This window comes from Siphateles boraxobius, unplaced genomic scaffold (genome assembly GCF_051911475.1).
Source record: "Siphateles boraxobius isolate OS27281-9 unplaced genomic scaffold, OSU_SipBor_1 35, whole genome shotgun sequence".
Taxonomy (NCBI): domain Eukaryota; kingdom Metazoa; phylum Chordata; class Actinopteri; order Cypriniformes; family Leuciscidae; genus Siphateles; species Siphateles boraxobius.
The window spans coordinates 16,847,501-16,870,000 of NW_027508975.1; the positions used below are offsets into that span (position 1 = coordinate 16,847,501).

General features: G+C 45.8%; 1 protein-coding gene across 1 annotated transcript in view; it reads left to right on the plus strand.

Annotated features, from left to right (window-relative positions):
• zfpm2b (zinc finger protein, FOG family member 2b) overlaps positions 1 to 22,500 on the plus strand; it is an 88,355-nt gene that overhangs the window by 15,145 nt on the left and 50,710 nt on the right. The window contains exons 2-3 of the mRNA XM_077196631.1: positions 6,270 to 6,425; positions 8,770 to 8,871. Coding sequence (XP_077052746.1) covers positions 6,270 to 6,425; positions 8,770 to 8,871 — 258 coding nt within the window. The remainder of the gene's footprint in view (positions 1 to 6,269; positions 6,426 to 8,769; positions 8,872 to 22,500) is intronic.

A 22,500-nucleotide genomic window follows, 5' to 3' on the forward strand; every position in this document is an offset into this window, starting at 1 on the left:
GGAAAGTGGAAGGCAGACGTAACGTCTCCGTTCCCTACTTAGGGAACGAGGGTTACATACGTAACCAAAGACGTTCCCTTGCGTTGTCACTCCGAGTACGTCGGATGACGACGAAATGGGGTTACCAGTCTAATCACGCCACCTTCTCAGCTGTCTTACAGTGCCCTGCGTAAATCGAGATCCCTGTCATAGACTCGACGAAGGACTCCATTTATCACAGGAATACCAAGGTACACTGGGAAGCATATCCCAAGCTAGGGGAAGAATGCAATTAATGCCTGCCCAGAGGGGGGGGGGGGGGGGGGGGGTGGGGGTTGGGGGCTGGGGCTTAGAGAATACACATATGACCCGAAGGATGCATATGGAGAACACTGGGGTGTCCAGCCGCAGGTGGAATATTTCAACCCCAGGGGTGGCAAGGTGGCTTGCCAAGGGAAAGACACAATCTCAGGGAGGCTTACAGTGGAAATACACTTGTGGGGGTCGCTCAGGGGAGGGACCATGCACACGGGAGGCACCTAGCCGACGCGCAGGCAATAGACACTGGCGCCGACATCAGGAGTGCTGGAGGAACTCAGGGCTTTCGAGGAAGCTCACCTGAGGAGAATATCGCACGTATCCAGTCCGTGGATTGGAATGGCGAGCAATCGAAGACACCTGAGCGGGTCCGGTACTAGCTGGTTGAAGCGAGTACTCGAGAGGACACTGGCTCCACTCGTAGATTATAGAATCTGCCCAGCCTGCAGCTCTGCAGATGTCTGTTAGCGAGGCGCCATGCGCTAGAGCCCAAGAGGACGCCACGCTCCGGGTGGAGTGGGCAGTCACACCAAGGGGGCACGGTCGACCCTGCTGTAGGTAAGCCCAAGCAATGGTGTCCACTATCCAGTGAGACAACCTTTGCTTGGAGAGAGCCTTTCCCTTCAGCTTCCCACAATGACAGACAAAGAGCTGGTCTGAGGTCCTGAAACACTGCGTCCTGTCTACATAGGCACGGAGAGCGCGTACTGGACAGATTAGTGCCAAGGCTGGGTCTGCCTCCTCCGGGGGCAGCGCTTGCAGGTTCAGCACCTGGTCCCGGAAGGGAGCAGTGGGAACCTTGGGCACGAATTCAGGCCGGGGTCTCAGGATCACGTGAGAGTAACCCGGCCCGAATTCCAGGCACCCTTCATCAATGGAGAATGCATGCAGGTCCCCTACCCTCTTGATGGAGGCCAGTGCAACCAGGAGCACTGTCTTCATTGACAGGAATTTAAGCTCGACTGATTGCAGGGGCTCAAAGGGAGCACTCTTCAGCGCAGTTAGAACCACTGAGAGGTCCCAAGAGGGAACGAGAGGAGGACGAGGAGGATTTAGTCTCCTCGCTCCTCTCAGGAACCTGATGACAAGGTCGTGCTTCCCCACCGACTTACCTTCGACTAGGTCATGGTGTGCGGCAATAGCGGCAACATAGACCTTCAGGGTGGAGGGAGACAGTCTTCGCTCCAACCCCTGTTGAAGGAAGGAAAGCACAACGCTGATCGAGCATCTCCGGAGGTCTTCTCGGTGAGAAGAGCACATGTTGACGAAGAGGTTCCACTTCAACGCATAGACGTGTCTCGTGGACAACGCTCTAGCAGAAGTGATGGTAGCCACCACCGCTGGTGGTAGGGTACTCAAACCTGCCTTGAGCCGTCCAGGAGCCACACGTGGAGGCTCCAGAGATCGGGACGAGGGAGATCGTCCCTGAGAAAGCAGGTCCTTCCTCAGAGGAATGGGCCAAGGAGGTGCTGTCGCGAGGAGTACAAGTTCGGGGAACCAGGTCCGGGTGGGCCAGTACGGCGCGACCAGAGTGACCTGCTCCTCGTCCTCCCTGACCTTGCGCAGGATCTGCACAAGAAGGCTCACTGGGGGAAACGCATATTTGCGGCCCGGCGGCCAGCTGTGCGCCAGTGCATCCGTGCCGAGCGTGCCCTCGGTCAGGGAATAATACAGGGCGCAATGGGTTGAGTCGTGAGAGGCAAACAGATCTATCTGTGCGTCCCCGAACTGGTCCCAAATCAGCTGAACCGACTGGGGATGGAGTCGCCATTCTCCAGGGAGGGGCTGAAGCCGTGAGAGCTCGTGCGCTGCACAGTTCAGAGTTCCGGGAATGAAAATGGCTCGAAGCGACCTAAGATGCTTCTGACTCCAAAGGAGGAGGTGGCGAGCGAGTTGTGACATACGGCGGGAGCGTAGACCACCTTGATGGTTGATGTACGCTACAGTAGCGGTATTGTCTGATCGGACTAGTACGTGTTGACCCTTGAGTAACGCCCGGAAGCGGTGCAGGGCAAGGCGTACTGCCAACGAGTCGAGGCAATTGACATGCCAGAGCCGCTGGGGTCCTGTCCAGGAGCCCGCAGCAGCATGTCCATTGCACATGGCGCCCCAGCCCGTGGTGGATGCATCTGTTGAGACAACAACATGCCGGGAAGCTCGTTCCAGGGGGACACCCGCCCTGAGAAAACTGAGGTTCGACCACGGGGTGAAGAACTGACGGCAGGTCGGAGTAACTGGTACTCGGAGCGTGCCTTGTTGCCATGCCCACCTCGGGACTCGGTCGCGAAGCCAAAGCTGAAGCGGTCTCATATGAAGCAATCCGAGCGGCGTGACCGCGGCTGCAGATGCCATATGCCCCAGGAGCCTCTGAAAAAGTTTCAGTGGAACCGCACTCTTGCCCTTGAATTGACTCAGGCAAGTCAGCAGTGACTGCGCGCGCTCGCTCGTAAGCACATGGCAACCGAGTCGATGTCCATACCGAGAAAAGAGATCCTCTGCACGAGGCAAATTTTGCTCTTCTCCCAGTTGACCCGAAGGCCCAGACGAGCTAGGTGCCGGAGCACTAGGTCCCTGTGTTCGCAAACCTGATCTCGAGAGTGAGCTAGGATCAGCCAGTCGTCGATATAACTCAGGATGCGAACCCCGTGTTCCCGGAGGGGAACAAGGGCAGCCCCGACGACCTTCGTGAAGATGCGAGGACACAGGGCTAGCCCAAAAGGGAGAACCGCGTACTGATATGCCTGCCCCTCGAAAGCAAACTGTAGGAATGGTCTGTGTCGAGGAAGAATGGAGACATGAAAGTAGGCGTCCTTCAGGTCGATCGCTGCAAACCAATCCTGGGGCCGTATGCATTTGAAAACCCGTTTGGCAGTGAGCATCTTCGGCATCCTGTGAAGGGAGCGGTTCAGTAAGCAAGTCCAGGATTGGCCGTAACCCACCGGTTTTCTTGGGGACAATGAAGTAGGGGCTGTAAAAGCCGGACCTCATCTCGGCTGGAGGGACAGTCTCGATCGCACCCTTCGCCAGCAGGGTGGCAATCTCTGCTCTCATGATGGGGGCATTGCCACCGACCAAAGTGGAGTGGACTCCCCTGAAGCGGGGAGGAGACCGTGCAAACTGAATCGCATAGCCGAGCCTGACGGTCCGCGCGATCCAGCGGGACAGACGGGGAAGCTCTAACCAGGCTCCCAGAAACTGAACCAGCGGGATCATGCGAACCACAGGCGTCCCCCAGGAGGGGCAGCGAAGCGGAGTAACTGGCCCAGACGTGGACGGCATAGCGGCCCGATGTGGGGGCACAGTTAGCAACCGTGCCCTGGCAGAGGGGGCCAGGGGAGGACCAGGCTGGTCGTCCCGTGGGGGCCTGCTCTGCCAGGGGTCTGGCGACAGAGGGGGACAAGGGCGAAGCGGTCCGTAGATGGCACGCCGTGTCAACCGCCTCCGGGACAGAGGGGGGCGAGGAGAGCACGACTTGTGGAAGAAAGGAAGAAAGGTATTGGGGTTTGCCAAGGACGGGGGTCGGCGGCCTTACCCAAAAAACAATCGTCCAGCCGCGAGCGCTCAGGACAAGGTGGAGGCCTCCACTCGAGTCTGATACTCGCGGCTGCCCGGGAAAGCGTGGCCGTCAGCTCCGGATCGGACTCGGGCACAGCCGTATGCACACCGGAAGGTGGCAGCTGTGACGAGTCTTCACTTCCGGAAGAATCAAACCCACCTTGTGATGCTGCAACAGACATGGCATCAAACTCTGTAGCTTCAGCTGAAACACACGGGCCACCAGAGGGTAGACCCGTGGGAATTAACAGATCACTAGCAGGCACCGCCATTGAAGAGGGAGGCTGGGGTCGCGGACACATAGTCAGCGCCTTGTTCCAGACCGTAACCCTCAGGTCACCCTGGCCACCAGCCGAAGGACGGGGGGTGGATGAGGGGACTCTCACTCTTGCAAGTTCACAGAGTCTCGACCTTAATGACGCGATGGTCATGTTCCCACAGAGAGAACATGAGTCATCCACGAGCGCTGCTCTAGCATGATCAATGCCCAAACATACTAGACAACGCTCGTGCCCATCAGAGTCCGATACCAATCTGCCGCAACCTGAAGTACACGGGCGAGGCATCTTTAAAAAGACGTGCCGCGTGTAAGCTCTTTTTGTGAGAGAAAACTCAAGTGTTGAGGCACCCGGGGAGTCACGCACTGTCTGGCAAACCACTGCAACAGATAAGCAGGAAGCACGCGCTCGCCGTAGATCGCCTGCACACCAACAATCGAGGTACTCGTTTGTAAAGCTGACAATTCAGAGATGGCTTGTGGAGAGAAGAATAAACTTGGCTCCGAAGCGAAAACATATCTGCATGTTGCCGGCGTCCTCTTTTTATACCCACGAGGTGGGGCGGAGTTACGTCATGCAAATTCCGCAGACCCATGGCATTTCTTTGCCATTGGCTCGTTTTGTAATACTGGAAGCTGATAGGCTTTCTAAGCGAAACCCCATTTCGTCGCCATTCGACGTAACTCGGAGTGACAACGAAAGGGAATCGCATACTCTCTAGGTACTAATTCCGTATAAGTAATTACTTCACGATCGCTAAAAAAGTTCCACTTGGTATAAATTTGTGTAGTATAGTTTTAATCTTTATGCATGACATTGGCCAAGTTGTCATTATCAAGTGACCTACCAGGGTCATTCACTGTCAATCACAAATCCTCTCCCGTGGCCTCATGGGATAATAAAGTGTCTATCGAATGCACACTTTGGAATCTCACTTGAAGTGTAGGTCATCTGCACTTTTTGCCTACTCTTTTATGAGTACTGTGAATTCGGACATACTTCTTTTGTCACATACTGTTTTTTGCCTGCTATATAGTAGGGAAGTATGTAATTTTGGATGCAGTCTTTGTTTCTTAATACACTCAAGTACACTTTTAAAAAAGTGGACTTTGTAAAAATGTAATAAAGTACATTTGAAATCATTGTTTTAATAAAAATTTAAGAAGAACACTTATTTTGATGTGTTGATTAAAACACTAAAGCACATGTAAAGTACTTATATTTATTATTATAATTATAATTTGAACTGTAATGTGTTATTTGATATTACATTTAAAGTTAATATATTTTAAATAAAATGTAAAAAAAAAAATTGCATCAGGGTTACACTTTAACCATATTTCAAAGACAACTGAAGTAATTATGAAATTACAATTAAATATGTACTTAAAGGGTTAGTTCACCCAAAAATGAAAATTATGTCATTAATGACTCACCCTCATGTCGTTCCAAGCCCGTAAGACCTCCATTCATCTTCGGAACACAGTTTAAGATATTTTAGATTTAGTCCGAGAGTTTTCTGTTCCTCCATTGAAAATCTATGTACGGTATACTGTCCTTGTCCAGAAAGGCAATAAAGACATCATCAAAGTAGTCCACGTGACCTCAGGGGGTTAGTTAGAATTTTTGAAGCATCGAAAATATATTTTGTTCCAAAAATAACAAAAACAATGACTTTATTCAGCATTGTATTATCTTCCGGTTCTGTTGTCAATCCGCGTTCATGAGTCCGCTGACGTAAGACGAGCTGACGTGTTATCTGGTATCTTTATTGCCTTTCTGGACAAGGACAGCATACCGTACATAGATTTTCAATGGAGGGACAAAAAGCTCTCGGACTGAATCTAAAATATCTTAAACTGTGTTCCGAAGATGAACGGAGGTCTTACGGGCTTGGAACGACATGAGGGTGAGTCATTAATGACATAATTTTCATTTTTGGGTGAACTAACCCTTTAAGTCCTACTTAAGTAGGTCAAAAAAGCACTCTAAAGTTCTACTAATTGCATTTAATCTAAATTTAAACTACAATACATTTTCATTACATGCAATTAACATGCAATTTAGTACAAAAGTGAATTCACTTTAGCATCTTCTGAAGTGTGAGAGTTGCGCATTTGTTTGTCCATTATTTAACAGGTATGTTTGAAAATGGGCTTGAGACAGAGTCTGAGGAGACAGTGTGTGAGAAGAAGGAGATATCGAAAGAAGAAGACAGGTCTGTGGAGGACGACCCACTTTACTTCTCTGACCCAGAGAACATCATCTCTAAACATGGAGATCACTTGAAGAATGGTGAGCTCATATCCCATTACAAAGAGACAAAGATAAACTTTTATACCTATTATAGAGCAATGCTTAGGATGAGGGTTAGTTTCATGATGTAATTATGCATAATTTATAGTTATTACTATATTAGCTACATGTAACACATGTAACAAGGACACTGTAAAATAAAGTGTACCCTAACATACAAATACACATTAGCATGTTTATGTTTTGTGGTGATAGGTAGCATGAATCTGAATGGAAGTCTATGAAATTATAGTTCTATGAAATTTTTTGGATAATATTATATCACATATATAGGCTTGTTTTTATACGTAAACAAACACATCTCTACTGTAATCAAATAGAGGGATATATATATATATATATATATATATATATTTGTATTATATTGTATTTCAAATCCTCTGTAAATGTTAGAAGTATCAAACCTTTTTTTAGAACACACAATCTTTTTGTACCTTCGTACCACTCCTTTAGCTCAAAGCATTGTTTGGTTTTGTGCTGAAATTGAATTTGAATATGAAAGAGAAGATTGAAGAAATATGGCATTTTGAGCGAAGACCTACTGTAAATGTTACTAACAGGGTTATTGGTCATAGTAAATAACAACAGAGTTGCTGGTATTTGCTGCAGGGTTCCACCATCAAACCCGAGCTAATAGCATCATCTCTTTGAACTGAAATTCAATTACAGGCGTTTCTGCCGGCCACACCTCACCATCACAACGGGATAATTCAGAGACCCCCGAGCCATTTGAAATTCACTCAGCGTCCTAACGTTATGCTTTTCTATTTGTAAACGATGCATCTTCTCTTTGAAATGCCTGTCTCGCTATCCCCAACGTCCAAAAGTTTGTGACGGCAAAGTGAACTGCGGAAACTACCTGCTTTGCCTTCGAGCATGCAATCTTCAAAAGAACAATCAATTTCGCTTTTTTTTGTTCAAAATTGGCAGAACGATGTGTGGCAGTTTCCTTTTGTTCTTGTTGAAAAGGAAGAGGGGCAATTCTTTTTCATTTTCTCATATGTTTTGACCTATTAAGTTTTGAAGAGCAATAGCAAAGCAACATTTTTGAATATTTATTGTTTTTCTCGATCCCCCCCTTCCAAACTTGATGACGTAATTGCTTTTTAAATCTGTGAACCGTATAATGGAAATGTCAAAAGTAAAAGTATAGATCATGACACCTATACCTGATGAAAAGGAGTTATGATTTAGCGTGTATGATTTCCTCAGTGCGGGGTCATTTTGAGCCGCTCTCTGGACTGCAGAAATGCTTATTAATTACTCGAGCACAAATAAATAAATATGTAAAAACATCAGTTTTCCGGTTGAGGTTCATTACACGTGCTAAGTTGTATAATAAAATGTCAAAAATAACAGAATAGATCATGACACCTTGATAAGTAATGATTTAATATTTACAATTAACAACTTAATTAATTACTCCAGAACAAATAGATGGATCTGTAAAAAAAATCTCGTTTCCACATACCCTTCTATTTCCAAAAATCCTATAGGCTCTTATTTTACCATGTTTTGATAATATATTGTTCTTTTTTACTTTTAATCTGTCTAAATACATTTAAACCCCCTTATCTGAACTCACACTAGCTTTTAAGTGGTATTTTGGCTGTCTTGTCCCCTCAAAAAGGTTTAATACTTGGCTCTTTCCCTGTATTTATTCAGCTTGAGTTTTAAGATCATATGGTTTTATCCATTCCTGTCGCTAGAAAGGAATTTCCTGTCCGCAGAGGACATGGACCGATTCCCTCTGTGAGTGTGTGTGTGTGTCTGTGTGATTTTGTGTGTGTGTGCGCGCGTTTGTGTGTGTGTGTGTGTTTGTGTGAGAAGTTGCGTCAGGATCTGAGGTAAATAGGCCTGTTCTTGGAGTTAACTTCTCTTGCCTGTGACAGTGTTAAATAGTACTTTGCCCGTGGTGTCAGAGCCAAAGGCAGAAAATCCTTAATCACAGCTTAATTAAGGAATCATCTTGTAGCTTAATTTCTTTCCCAACACTGTAATTAAACATTTCCAATAAGTTTCGTCACAGGGCTTAACACAGGCAGCGAGTCTGTGATCAAGGTGGGTCCAGGGACTTGCTCTCTGTCTCTTTTCCATTCTCTCCAAAGAAACAAGCATAAAATCCCACAGCAGACACTTGAAAGAATCCAAAATGAGAAACTGCACATTGGAATTACAAGGAATAAGGGTTTTAAATGAAAGAATTATTTAACAGCTGCTGCCAGCGCAAGAGCCAGATCAGCCGTCACTGTCCGGTTTAGTGATTGTGCTACGATTTAGCCGTTTGTTCACATACAGCTAAGCTTTAATGTCTTTTTTACAGGTGACATGGGTGGAAGTTTAAAGGTAGAACAACAAGACAGTGATGGACTAGAAGAGAGAGTCCAGCCCAGCCCAATGACAGCAGAGGAATGGGACGGTCCAAGTAAGACAGCTGTCCAATCACGTCTCAACCCTCTTATCACACCTTACATTTATATTATGCAACATACTCTTGTGAGAAAAGAAGTATACTTTAGGATGCTTATAGAAAATAGTCCTTATAATGAAAATAATATACTTTAAAAGAATATACTTAAGTGCACACTAAATGTGAGGTTTTCAGACAGTTAAATTACAATTAAATGCAAATATATTATAGTTTAAATTTATATTAAGTGCAATTAGTTGAACTTTAGAGTTTCTCAGTTTATCTTTATGTAATTTTATAATTACTTCTGTTTTCTGACAAGCATTTTTGGTAAGTTAAAATGTCATTTCAACATGCATGTTATGTATTAAACTATATTTGTAATTACACATTTGTAATAATGAAGTTGCAATTTAGTACATTTAAAGCATATTAACTTTAAATGTAATATTAAATAACACACTACAGTTTAAATTTTAATCAAATAATTTAATTTAATCACTTTACATGTGCTTAATGTTAGTCAACACATCAAAATAAGTGTACTTCTTTAAAGCATGGCAAAAGGTTATTAAAAACAATTATTTAAAATGTATTTTAAAGTTATAATTTGACAATGTTAGAAAATACACTTTTTCAAAAGTGTAGAATATGAACAAACCAGAATATGATAAAATAGGTAGTAGGTTTATACAGATTATAAGTCATATTCATTGACATTTAAAATGTTCCCATTCTGCGTGGGCTCAGAACGTACCAAAATCAAAAGCATCTGTGGTCATAAACGGCATCTAGGTAGGCAGCTGACTAGGTATACATTCAGAATGGAATACTTGCACAATGCTTATACTTTGCGGTAAACTCTGTAAAAACCTTCTATTTTTTTGTGGAAGAGAATGCATAGTGAAATATTTCAAATAGTAGTATGCATGCATGCACGTTGAATTCAACAAAAAATATATCTTTTATATGCCACAATTGCACAGAGACAACAGTGTAAGACAAAATACAGTGAGTCTGAAAGGTGCAGCCAAATGATGTACTGTAATAAGCCTTGTCCTCTTTAAAAGCATGAAATCTGATAATGTAATAATGCCATTTTGGGAGGTGCTTTATCTTGCGTGTTCACACTAGATTTACACAATACAGTCAATGGTGCCAGAGCCAAACTGAGCTGACTTCTCTTTTATCTTTATATATGATCACGGGTCTTTGTAATCAGGTCTTGATGGTGAGATATCACCGCATTCTGATATTCACACTCTTTGTTGCGGTCTCTATCGCTGGATTTCTCTTTGTCTCATTCCATTCTCTGAATAAATATAATTAGTTAGGTTACATACTCATTCTAACAATAATGAGACACTGTGTTTTCTTATCTGATCAGCAAAGAGAGCTTTTGTCTTCTCTGAACAGTTTGAGCCTCGGTATGCCAAGGTATGCCACATAATATCAAGAATTGATGCTTAATTTGTGTTATACTGGCACCTTTGCATTTGGATCTGGCACTTATTTTAGCCTCACCTCATAAGCCTTTAAAACAATTGTACAGTATATACTGAAATATTATAATAATAATATAATTAATATTATTACTATTATATAATGTAAATGTAAAACATATTTTAAAATGTAATTTATTTCTCTGATGGCAAAGCTACTTCAGTCTTCAGTCACATGATCCTTCAAAAATCTTTTGAATATGCTGATTTGCTGCTCAAGAAAAACGTCTCGGTTACATATGGTAACCCTCGTTCCCTGAGGGAGGGAACGGAGACGTAGGTCATGACTGACCAATAGGAATCTCGCTAGAGAGGCCAATCTACTTCGAGTGAAACTAAAACAAGCCAATACACATTGGCGTGCAATCATTTGTATCAGCTGCGCGCCCTCGTTAGCGCGGGTATAAACGAGCAGCTGGTGCGATTGCACACTAGTTTTTTGCTGAGGAGCCAAGCCTGAGAAAGCTGGCCGCCCCGGCGGGCGGCAGCGGATGTGGCGACGGGACCTACGTCTCCGTTCCCTCCCTCAGGGAACGAGGGTTACCATATGTAACCGAGACGTTCCCTATCGGTCAGTCACTACAACGTAGGTCATGACTGACCAATAGGAATCCCTACCAAAGCGCCACAGCCGCTGCACCCCATCCAGCGCCCCCGTGCAAGCCTCTACACCTTCTTGCCTGGAAGGACGATAGGCGGAGGCTTACACAGAGTGAGTCTGACACTGTTGTTCCGTAATAACCCATACAGTGAGATATTGGATAACACTGGGAAAGCGTGCCCTTTCTGTTTAGGAAGGAACGCTGCGGAAGCCACTTCTTCAAAGAGTTATGTGGAAATGCATATGGACTAGCCGAAGGCTGTACTGCATATGAAATAAAGGGTGACTTAGCCCAAGGGAAAGACACGGGCTTCCGATAGGAGCAGCCGTGGAATATACACATATGGGATCCCCGTAGGGTCACACAAATGGAACCCAGCCCAGATCCGGTTCTCAAGGATTCAGCGGATAAGGGCCTGGCGCCGGACGCTCCGCCAAGTCCGGGCCGAGGGGTTTTGGAGGACTCAACAGGTTTTACTCTGGAGCAATAAGGGTGCACAGTAGGGTGCAGCAAGCCGACAGAGCCAGACCTCTCAGTGCTTCTACCCGTCTAGGGTGAGAACACGGGAGGACACCGGCTCTACACGTAGGCTATAGTATCTAGCGAACGTGTTAGGTGTCGCCCAGCCCGCAGCTCTACAGATATCTGTTAGCGAGGAGCCACGTGCCAGCGCCCAGGAGGATGCAACGCCTCTCGTGGAGTGTGCATGCAACCTGAGCGGGCAGGGCACGCCTTGTGCTTGGTAAGCCAAGGCGATGGCATCCACTATCCAGTGGGCCATCCTCTGCTTGGAGACAGCCTTTCCCTTCTGCTGGCCTCCGTAACAGACAAAGAGCTGGTCTGAGGTCCTGACGCTTTGAGTTCTGTCCACGTACATACGCAGAGCGCGAACGGGACAGAGCAAAGCCAGGGCTGGGTCTGCCTCCTCCAAAGGCAGCGCTTGCAGGTTCACTACCTGGTCTTTGAAGGGAGTGGTAGGAACCTTGGGCACATAGCCAGGCCGGGGTCTTAGTACCACGTGGCTGTCACCCGGCCCGAACTCTAGGCACGATTCGTCGACCGAAAAAGCGTGCAGGTCTCCTACCCTCTTGACAGAGGCCAGTGCAACCAGCAGCAAAGTCTTCATGGAAAGAAGCTTTAAGTCTACTGACTGCAGAGGCTCAAAGGGAACATCCTGAAGTGCTCGAAGCACCAGGGAAAGATCCCAAGAGGGTATGGAGGGGGGTCGAGGAGGATTTAATCGTCTCGCCCCCCTAAGAAACCTGACAACCAGGTCGTGCTTTCCCACTGCTTTGCCATCTATGTGGTCGTGATAAGCTGAAATAGCGGCAGCATGTACTTTGAGGGTGGAGGGAGACAGTCTACGCTCCAACCCCTGCTGCAAGAAGGAAAGCACAGACCCTATCGGACATCTTCGGGGGTCTTCTCGGCGAGAAGAACACCACTCGACGAACAGGTTCCACTTCAGGGCGTAAACACGTCTCGTGGACGGCGCCCGTGCTGAAGTGATGGTGTTAAGTACCTCAGGGGGTAAGTCACCTAAACCCTCCGCGTCCCGTCCAGGGACCAGACATGGAGTTTCCAGAGGTCTGGACGCGGGTGCCATAGGGTGCCCCGTCTCTGAGTCAGAAGGTCCTTCCTCAGAGGAATGGGCCAGGGAGGGACTGTCACAAGGAGCATGAGTTCTGGGAACCAAGTCCGGGTGGGCCAATAGGGAGCCACCAGAAGGACCTGCTCCTCGTCCTCCCTGACTTTGCACAGTGTCTGCGCAAGTAGGCTCACTGGGGGAAACGCATATTTGCGAAGGCCCCGGGGCCAGCTGTGTGCCAGTGCGTCCGTGCCGAGTGTTCCCTCGGTCAGGGAGTAAAACAGCTGGCAGTGGGAGGTCTCTGAGGAGGCAAACAGGTCTACCTGAGCCTCCCCGAACTCTCTCCAGATCAGCTGAACCGCCTGGGGGTGGAGTCGCCATTCTCCCAGGAGCACAGCTCGTGATAGCTCGTCGGCCACACGGTTGAGCAAGCCGGGGACATACATGGCTCGAAGCGACCTCAGATGCTTCTGACTCCAGAGGAGGAGATGGCGGGCGAGTTGCGACATGCGACGGGAGCGTAGACCACCTTGTCGGTTGATGTACGCAACGGTCGCAGTGTTGTCCGTACGGACCAGCACGTCCCTGCCCTGTAGCCGTCTTTTCAAGCGGGTCAGGGCGAGATGTACTGCTAGCAACTCGAGGCAGTTGATGTGCCAATGCAGTTGAGGGTCCGTCCACACCCCTGACACTGCATGCCCGTTGTACGTGGCACCCCAGCCGGTGGCAGAGGCATCTGTGAATACCACAGCATGCCTGGACACCTGTTCCAAGGGGACTCCTGCCCGCAGGAACGAGGGGTCTGACCACGGGCTGAAGGTCTTGCGGCACGCCGGTGTGATTGCCACCCGGTGAGTGCCATGATGCCACGCCCATCTCGGGACTCGGCCGTGAAGCCAGTGCTGAAGCGGTCTCATATGTAGCAGGCCGAGCGGGGTTACCGCTGATGCTGCTGCCATATGCCCCAGGAGCCTCTGAAAGAGTTTCAGTGGGACCGCTGTCCTGCCCTTGAACGTGTTCAAGCAGTTCAGCACCGACTGAGCACGCTGCTCTGTGAGGCGCGCTGTCTGGGCGACCGAATCCAACTCCATACCGAGAAAAGAGATCCTCTGCACAGGGGAGAGTTTGCTCTTTTTCCAGTTGACCTGAAGACCCAACTGGCTGAGGTGCCTGAGCACTAGGTCCCTGTGTTCGCATAGCTGATCTCGAGAGTGTGCTAGTATGAGCCAGTCGTCGAGATAGTTGAGGATGCGAACGCCCTGTTCTCTCATGGGAACAAGGGCCCCCTCCGTGACTTTCGTGAAGACACGGGGGGACAGGGACAGCCCGAAGGGTAGGACTTTGTACTGATATGCTCGACCCTCGAACGCAAAGCGCAGAAATGGCCTGTGTCGAGGAAGAATCGAGACATGAAAGTACGCGTCCTTCAGGTCGATCGCTGCAAACCAATCTTGGGGACGGATGCATTCGAAAATGCGTCTCTGCGTGAGCATTTTGAACGGTAGCTTGTGGAGGCTCCGATTCAAAACTCGCAGATCCAAGATCGGTCGTAACCCACCCCCTTTCTTGGGTACAATGAAGTAGGGACTGTAGTGCCCTGACCTCATATCGGCTGGAGGGACCGGCTCTATCGCATCCTTCGCCAGTAGGACTGCGATCTCCGCACGCAAGACATGGGCATCGGCTGCTCTCACTGTAGTGGAGTGGATGGCCCGAAACTTGGGGGGACGCCGGGCGAACTGAATCGCATAGCCGAGCCTGATGGTTCGAATGAGCCAGCGAGACGGCCTGGGGAGCGCTAACCAGGCTCGCAGAGACCGTACAAGCGGGACCAAAGGGACCGAAGGCGTACCCGGAGTGGGGCAGCGAGGTGGAACACAGGGACGCAGCTCGGGAGGCTCTCTCTGGGAGGCGGCCCGTAGTGGGGTCTGAGTGTGCTGTGCAGCACTTACCTGGTTCCACGGGGCAGGAGGTGCGGGAGGCGGCTCGATGGCGTTCTCGGACCGTACGCAGCTGCCGGCTGGCGATAGATGAGGCGGATGAGAGTGGTCAGGATTCTGACCCCCCACTACTCTCCGGGCCCTCTTCGGACCCAGAGATGATAGAAACTGCTCTTTTATTGAAAATTTGGGTACCGCTGGTTTTAAGGCCAGCGGCGGAACACAAACAAAACGGAACAAAGGATTTTCCACCCGGCCCTCTTCCGGGGGAGGGAGCGATGCAGTCATCGTCTCCTGGAGAGCAGTCCCTTCCACCTCTGGGTCGCCCGTCCTAGGGCCGCTTAACTTTGGCTTTGCCGCCCCTCTTGGCGGGGGCCTGGACGGGCGGGGCGCCCTGCCTGCGACTGGCTCCACGGTGCCGCTTGGATGGAGGCTGCTGCTGCGGCGCGGGAGCAGGGGCAGACGCAGGCGGACGCCCACGGCGACGAGCAGACCGAGGAGCCGCGGGCGGTGGGGTGGAGGCAGCAGCTGACGCCGCGGCAGGATATGTTTAATGGCCTCAGTCTGCTTCTGTACAGCCGAGAACTGCTGGGCGAAGTTCTCGACCGCGTCGCCGAAGAGGCCGGTCTGGGACACGGGGGAGTTAAGGAACCTGATCTTGTCGGTCTCCCGCATGTCAGCCAGACACAGCCAGAGGTGGCGTTCCTGGACCACTAGTGTGGACATCGCACGACCCACTGACCGCGCAGTGACCTTCGTCGCACGAAGCGCGAGGTCAGTTGCGGCACGAAGTTCTTGGAGAACTTGTGGATCATGACCACCCTCGTGCAGGTCCTTCAGTGCCTTGGCCTGATGAACCTGCAACAACGCCATAGCGTGCATGGCAGAGGCAGCTTCCCCACAGGCCTTGTAAGCCTTGCCGGTCAGGTCCGACGAGTACTTACAGGCCCGGGAAGGAAGACACGGTTCTCCACGCCAAGTGGAGTTAGGGCACAGTTGCATAGCAACGGCCCGTTCCACTGGCGGGATACGCGCGTATCCCTTAGCTGCCCCGCCATCAAGGGTGGTGAGGGAGGAGGAGCCACCGAGACGGTTTCGGGCAGTAAAAGGTGCCGTCCACGTCCCTGTGAGCTCCTCATGCACTTCCGGGAAGAAAGGCACTGGGGTGGGTTGCTGAGAACCAGCGCGCGCCACCCCGAGATACCAATCGTCCAACCTCGAGGGCTCGGGACACGGTGGAGGGTTCCACACGAGCCCGATCCTGTTGGCGGCCCGGGAAAGCATGGCCATCATCTCCGGGTCCGACTCGGGCACCGCTGACACACCTGAAGGAGGCAGCGGCTCCGAGCCGTCGTCCGCAGAGAGGTCTGACCCACCCTCCGATGCAGCGATCGACATCTGGTCGTCGCAGGGAGCGCCGAACGAAACGACCGGTACACATCTCGAGGACGGTCCAGAACGTTCCGTTGGCAGCTCAACTGGTTGCGGAGCATGAGAGGAGTGAGGGTTCCTAGGGGGTTGGTTCCCCGAAGGAAGCGCGCTCACTGTAATCCTCAGGTCACCCGTGTCACTGCCCGAAGCAACCCGCGAAGGGGGGTTGGAACGAGGTGCAGGCACGCGGACTCCGCCCCTTTGCAGGAACGTGAGTCTCGACCTCAGCTCCGAGATGGTCATCTTCCCACAATGGGTACATGACTCATCCACGAACGCTGCCTGTGCGTGTTCGAGGCCCAGACACACGAGGCAGCGATCGTGACCATCCCGCGACCCCAGGTAACGACCGCATCCAGAAACACACAGATAGAACGTCATCTTGAAAAAGACGCGAACTATCTGTGTGAGCTCTTTTAGGGACTACTCTCACTGGTGCTGAAGCACGCAGGGGAACAGCCACAGCGATCACAGACGGGAATGTGCACCCGTCTGTGCGCTGGATCTCTCTCGCTGGAGGTCTTACCAGCTGTTACAACAGCTTTTGAGCGCTTGCCAGGCGCACCTTACCAGCTGTTATAACAGCTTTTAAGCGCTCTGAAGCGCACCTCACCAGCTGTTAAAACAGCTCTTTTTCTTTGCTCAGTTTTTAAAATAAAAAAAAAAAGAAAGAGAGAGAAAGAGAAACTGCTCGCGCTGCCGTGCTGTCACGCCCGCACCGGGAAGGAGAGGTCCAGAAAGGCTCGTAGTAGTTGGTTTCAACTGAAAGCAGAGACATCGAAGTGTTTGGCTCCGAAGCAAAAAGCTAGTGTGCAATCGCACCAGCTGCTCGTTTATACCCGCGCTAACGAGGGCGCGCAGCTGATACAAATGATTGCACGCCAATGTGTATTGGCTTGTTTTAGTTTCACTCGAAGTAGATTGGCCTCTCTAGCGAGATTCCTATTGGTCAGTCATGACCTACGTTGTAGTGACTGACCGATAGGGAACATGTATTATTATTATCAATACTGAAAAGTTTTTGCTGCTTAATGCTTTTTGTGTGTGTGGAAACCGTTATATATTTTTTTTCTTTTAATAGAAAGTTTAAAAGATCCTCATTTATTAAAATTCAAATCGCACGTAACTTTAAATGTCTTTATAATGCCTTTATAATTGACTTTTGATCAATTTAATGTGTCCTTGCTGAATAAAAGTATTAATTTCATAAAAAGAAATCGTATTGACCCCAAACTTTTGAATGGTTGTGTATGTTTCATGAGAAATATAATGATTATAATTGTTACAATTTCGGTTGAAGCAGAGGCAGAAGCAGGCTCTAAGTGCAGGAGTAATATTTAATAAATAGTCTCAAACTAAACAAAATAAATTCAGAACAAAAACCAGAACAACCTACACATGCAATGTAAATAACTGACAAAGAACCACACACAACACAGGGTTTACATAGACTGAACTGAAGAGCAAATAAACAAGACACACCTGAACTGAACTAACAATCAATCAAACACCATAAAAACAAACAGGCAGGGGGCGGAGAAAGTCAAAACTGAACTAATTGACAGAACACAGACAAAGACAGAAATCAACAGGACTGACAATGTGACAATAATGTTATCAAGTGATATCACCATAAAAATGTAAAACGAAATGTAGCAATGCAGTATTTGGTTAATCATAGAACAGAGGTGGCACACACAATGTTTTGCGTTTCACTAGTTTTTTTTTTCATAGAGGAGAGAATCTTCCTTGCTACAGAAGCACAATATTCTTCTTTGCATATTCATTTACCCCAATGCATCTTAATAGAAAACAATTACTGTAATGCTTTTCCAATGTACAACACACTCAATCTGTACTGCAAGCAAGTGTCATGACACAACAAGACAAAGAGTACTTACAGACTAGTGAAAACAGAATGTTTCACGAATAGGAATGTGTTAGATTCATTTTGAGTATGTGGATAGTTAATACAGCAATTTGTATTTCCACAAACACAACTAGACTTGCATGTGTGAAGTTGAATTGCAACCACCATTTGTTTTGTTGATGGGAGTGAAGTTTTAGTGTGTCAGACCAAACTTTTTTTTTTTTCGTGACCCTTCCAAGCTGCTATATCTGTCACTAGTTTTTGTCACTAGTTGTTTCTGAACCTCATAATTTACAAATTAAAGCTTTGCATGGAATGACTTCCAACACCTCAAATTGAATTAGCATCTACAGTTATAACTTCCCAATGAATATTGCAGCGAAAGAAGGAATGAAGGAATGTCATAAAAAAGAGAGTGAGAGATGAACGAAAGGAGGCCGATTCTGTCCGACGCCTCAGAAGACAGGATGGAGTGAGGGATTTTAATGAAAGTGTAGTGGATTATAGAAATCCCTGGAACAATACGAAATCATTACAGCCGCAGTCGACATCAAAGTCCCACTGATTGAGCCCCCTAAAGCCTTTTCACACTGGGAGCGGGAATGCGGCGGAGAACATGTAAACTAGAGCTGAGAGCAGATGACCACTGCGCTGAACGGCCAACTGGAAGAGAGAGAGAGAGAGAGAGAGAGAGAGAGAGAGAGAGAGAAAGAGAGAGAGAGAGAGAGAGAGGGGGGGGGGGCATATTTGTGCAGATATTCTCAACTCTTTTAAAGGAATTTTCTGAATTCAGTACAAGCCTAAACTCATGGACAGCATCTGTGATAAACTGTTAAGGTGGCCTTAAGGGACATGGTGAATGAAAAGAGAAAAGTGAGATGGAGTAAACAAATATGTTAATGCTTTTGCGTTCTCTCGCAAATGTTTTGTTCCCCGAGAAACTTTGCGTTCCCTCAAAAAAAGATTTGCTTTCCGCCAAGAAACTTTGCGTTCGGTTTTGCGAGTGAACGTAAAGTTTCTCAGGGGAACGTCCAACATTTGCGAGAGAACTTATTGCTGATCTTATTCTGAATGATCTTATTCTGAATGATTAATTAATTAATTCATTCATTCATATGTTTCATTTTATTTGTTTTGTTTAGCTCATATTTTTAACTCTTAAATGCATGAATGTTTTAGCGACCCTGGAACTATATCTAACACTGATGGATCTCTACCTGTCGAGATAATATAAAACTCTCCAGATATTAGAGTAACAATTACAGAGGAATAAAATGAAGCATAATTTGTTACCATTCAGAGCTTGGAAGGTTTCAGTTTGAGCAGATGTTTTATACCATCATCACTTTCCTCGTCAGAGCTCTTTTCCAAGTATATTCAGCATCTGGTTCATATTCGCGATCTCAAACATATTCTCAAAACTATAATTTTCAACATCTTCAAAAACAAAATTTTGATCGCTGACAGCTTCTTCACCATAAAGTGACAGTGGAACTATTTGATTGCGTTCAGTACTTGCTCTGCTGTAAATTGCAGTGCCTTTTCAAGCTTTGCTGATGATAGTTTCTATTATTTTGTTTTCTGCCTGCGGTATGTATGAGTGAAACGTCACTTCATTGTGTATCAAACATTGCTAGAATAAAGGTGAATTGCACTTATTTAGTCATCAAAGATTTAATTATTGTTGTGCTGAAAAATATACGTACTCTGTTACACACCTGGGTTATTAGTGACCCGATACAATTTTTACAAAAAATTAATGGGAAAACAGCCATTCTTTTATAATTTTATTATTTTTTCTTCTTATATTGTTTATAATTAATTGATTGAGGAATACTAAGAAGTTTGATTTCTAACTTTAAAAAAATGAAGGAGGAGGAGGATAGTGAATTATGTCCCGGGTCACTAAAGACCTGAGGGGATTAATGAAAAATGTCAGGTTGCACTTTTTTACATTGTGTCTTTGTTACAAATTAATTAATTATACACTGAAAAAATCTGAAAAAGCTAGGCAACTTTTTCCACTCAGAAAATGCTAGTAAATTTACAAAGATTTGCCAAGTAAAAACCTAAACATATTTATCAGTAGCTTTAATTAGAAATCTTTAAGTTAAAATTTACTTGGAATATGGAATTAAGTTAACTTTACTTAACCTAGTTAAGTGAAAGTAACAAAGAAAATAAGTCATTTTAATTCAGCTAGTAAAAGGTTGATTTAATATCTATTTAGTAGAAATTTCCTTTACATTACATTTCACTCAAACAATTTTATTGAATTATACCAGTCATTTATAGTATGTGTTTTACTTAGAGTATCTAAGTAATTTATACTTCATCATGTCAGATGTTAAGCATGATGTGAATGCAAAGACCTGAATACTTGATAGACAATACACAATGACGGTAACATTTGATGGATCGTTTTTGTGTTTGAATGTGTCATTTTGAGCAGAAAATTTACTCAATGTCACAAAATGGCAAGTTACTATTCCTGACAACAAAAGCAATGATAAAACAGTGTAAATACAGCTGGAAACCAGTGAAAAATGAACCTCATTAATTATGCAAGGTCCAGTGCATGATGGGAACCCCAGTATCAGAAAAGTTATTGTTACTTAATTTTATTGAGTTGATATTTACGCTTTCATTTCTACTCCCTTGAATTAAGTACTGATATGGAATTTACTTAGTTTTTTTTTTTTTCTTGCCTGAACTAACTTTTTCTTGTAAATTACATTGTTTTTTTTTCAGTAGTATTTACCTTACCAAAAAATCATTTTTTACAGTGTACAATTAAGTACTGAGTAGTATTAATTAACAACATGTACTTATTTTACAGTGACAGACTGTGGTTTGGAGTAAGTTACCTGTAATTATGAATAATTTACTGTCATTAATATAGTAAGTACATGTAACATGTATAACAAAGACTAAAGTTGCCAAATGTCATTACTCAACCTTTTACCCCGTCTCTTTCTTACAATCGATTGCAAGCTGACATTCAGATCTGCCTCCATCTAATAAACAATCGATAGATAGATCCACCATGGATATTTTTATTTTTCATTAATTTTTAATTTGGGTGTATACATCACAATATGGAAGAAAATATCTGACATTACTTCTGTTACATTGTGACTTCAAACCATCCTTCCAAATAAGAAAAAATTGCTTGTTTGGTCCAACCGAGGGGTGAGTTGAAAATTATTTTCTGAGGTAGTCTAAAATTGAAATAGAAATAACTCACATAAAACATACATGTGACCTTTCTGTAAGACAGCATTAGGACAGCATTCACTTCAAAAATCATCCGAGCCGGGAGATCTTAGAATGGCTGACAAAAGTTTCTGGCTCCTCTTGACCCCTCCTCAAACGGACACATTGTGGCTCATTTATTGTCTGTACGATACGCCTGTCCCTCCTTATGCCTGGAGGAGGGGTGTGGGGGATGGGGCTGTCAGTTGAATTAAAATACCAAGTAATAATAATATAAATAATGACATTGATAAAAGGGCTAATCTACACAAAACAAAACAGCGTGTTCCTCCCTGATTGTGTGGGTTGTTGCGGTATTCAATTAGGCCATTTTCACTGGCATATTAATCATCTTTTCAACAAACAAGCCGGCGTTAATTAAAGCGAAGCGCGAGGATAAAGACGTGTTGCTGGATCATCACTCCGTTTATCAGCCACGCACACACACACCCCGCCGTTTAGCAAATCCCGTGCAGCGCTGCGAGGGGAATTTCAATGCTCTCTGGTTTGGAGCTGTTTTTTTGGGAGGGGAGGAGGTGGATTTTTCGAGTTTCAAATACAGAGGCTGTCAAAGTGAAGCCCTCTGCCCTTCACCGCTGGGAGATGAATTTATTCGCCAGTTTTATTTCAGCTAAAAAAAAGAGCCCGGAGTGTAAATCGCTTTAGCCCGAAACACTCGCGAGAGGAAGTTGAAACTCTTTGCTTCCCTTTTAAGGGTCTCGACGGGGAAGATAGTCAGACAGACACCTTTGAATGGGGATTAATACGATGAATGAATGGATGTTATGCTGACATCTGTCCGATATTAATGCACATATAAGCAAGCTCCCAAAATCACATGTTGTTTCTTACATAAATTTGCAATATTTTTTCCATAATTTCCATCCTAATACCCATATTTATTGTTAAATGTACAGATACATTGACATTTATCCATTTACTTTTATCTATTAGTTTAATGTTTTGGATTTCATGGATTACATAGTGCCCATGCAATTGATTGAACAAATAAGCCATATACAAAATTATGGAGATTAAATGTACACATATTTTACACAATATATTTTATTAATTTCCAAAATAAAAAAGTGTGATATATTTTGATTTTTTTTTTTATATCTTATGTTTTAGACTTATTGAGCCACATTCATGAAACACAGTTTCTGATTAAATTGGTAACACTTTACAATAAGGTTCATTAGTTAACATTAGTTAATGTATTAACTAACATGAACTAACCATATTGTACTGTATTTATTCATCTTTGTTAATATTAGTTAATAAAAATACAGCTGTTCATTGTTAGTTCATGTTAGTTCACAGTGCATTAACTAATGGTAACAAGATTTTAATAAAGTATTAGTAAATGTTGAAATTAACATTAACAAAGATTAATTAATTTTATATACATGCAGTTCATTATTAGTTCATGTACATTAACATACTAATGTAGTTA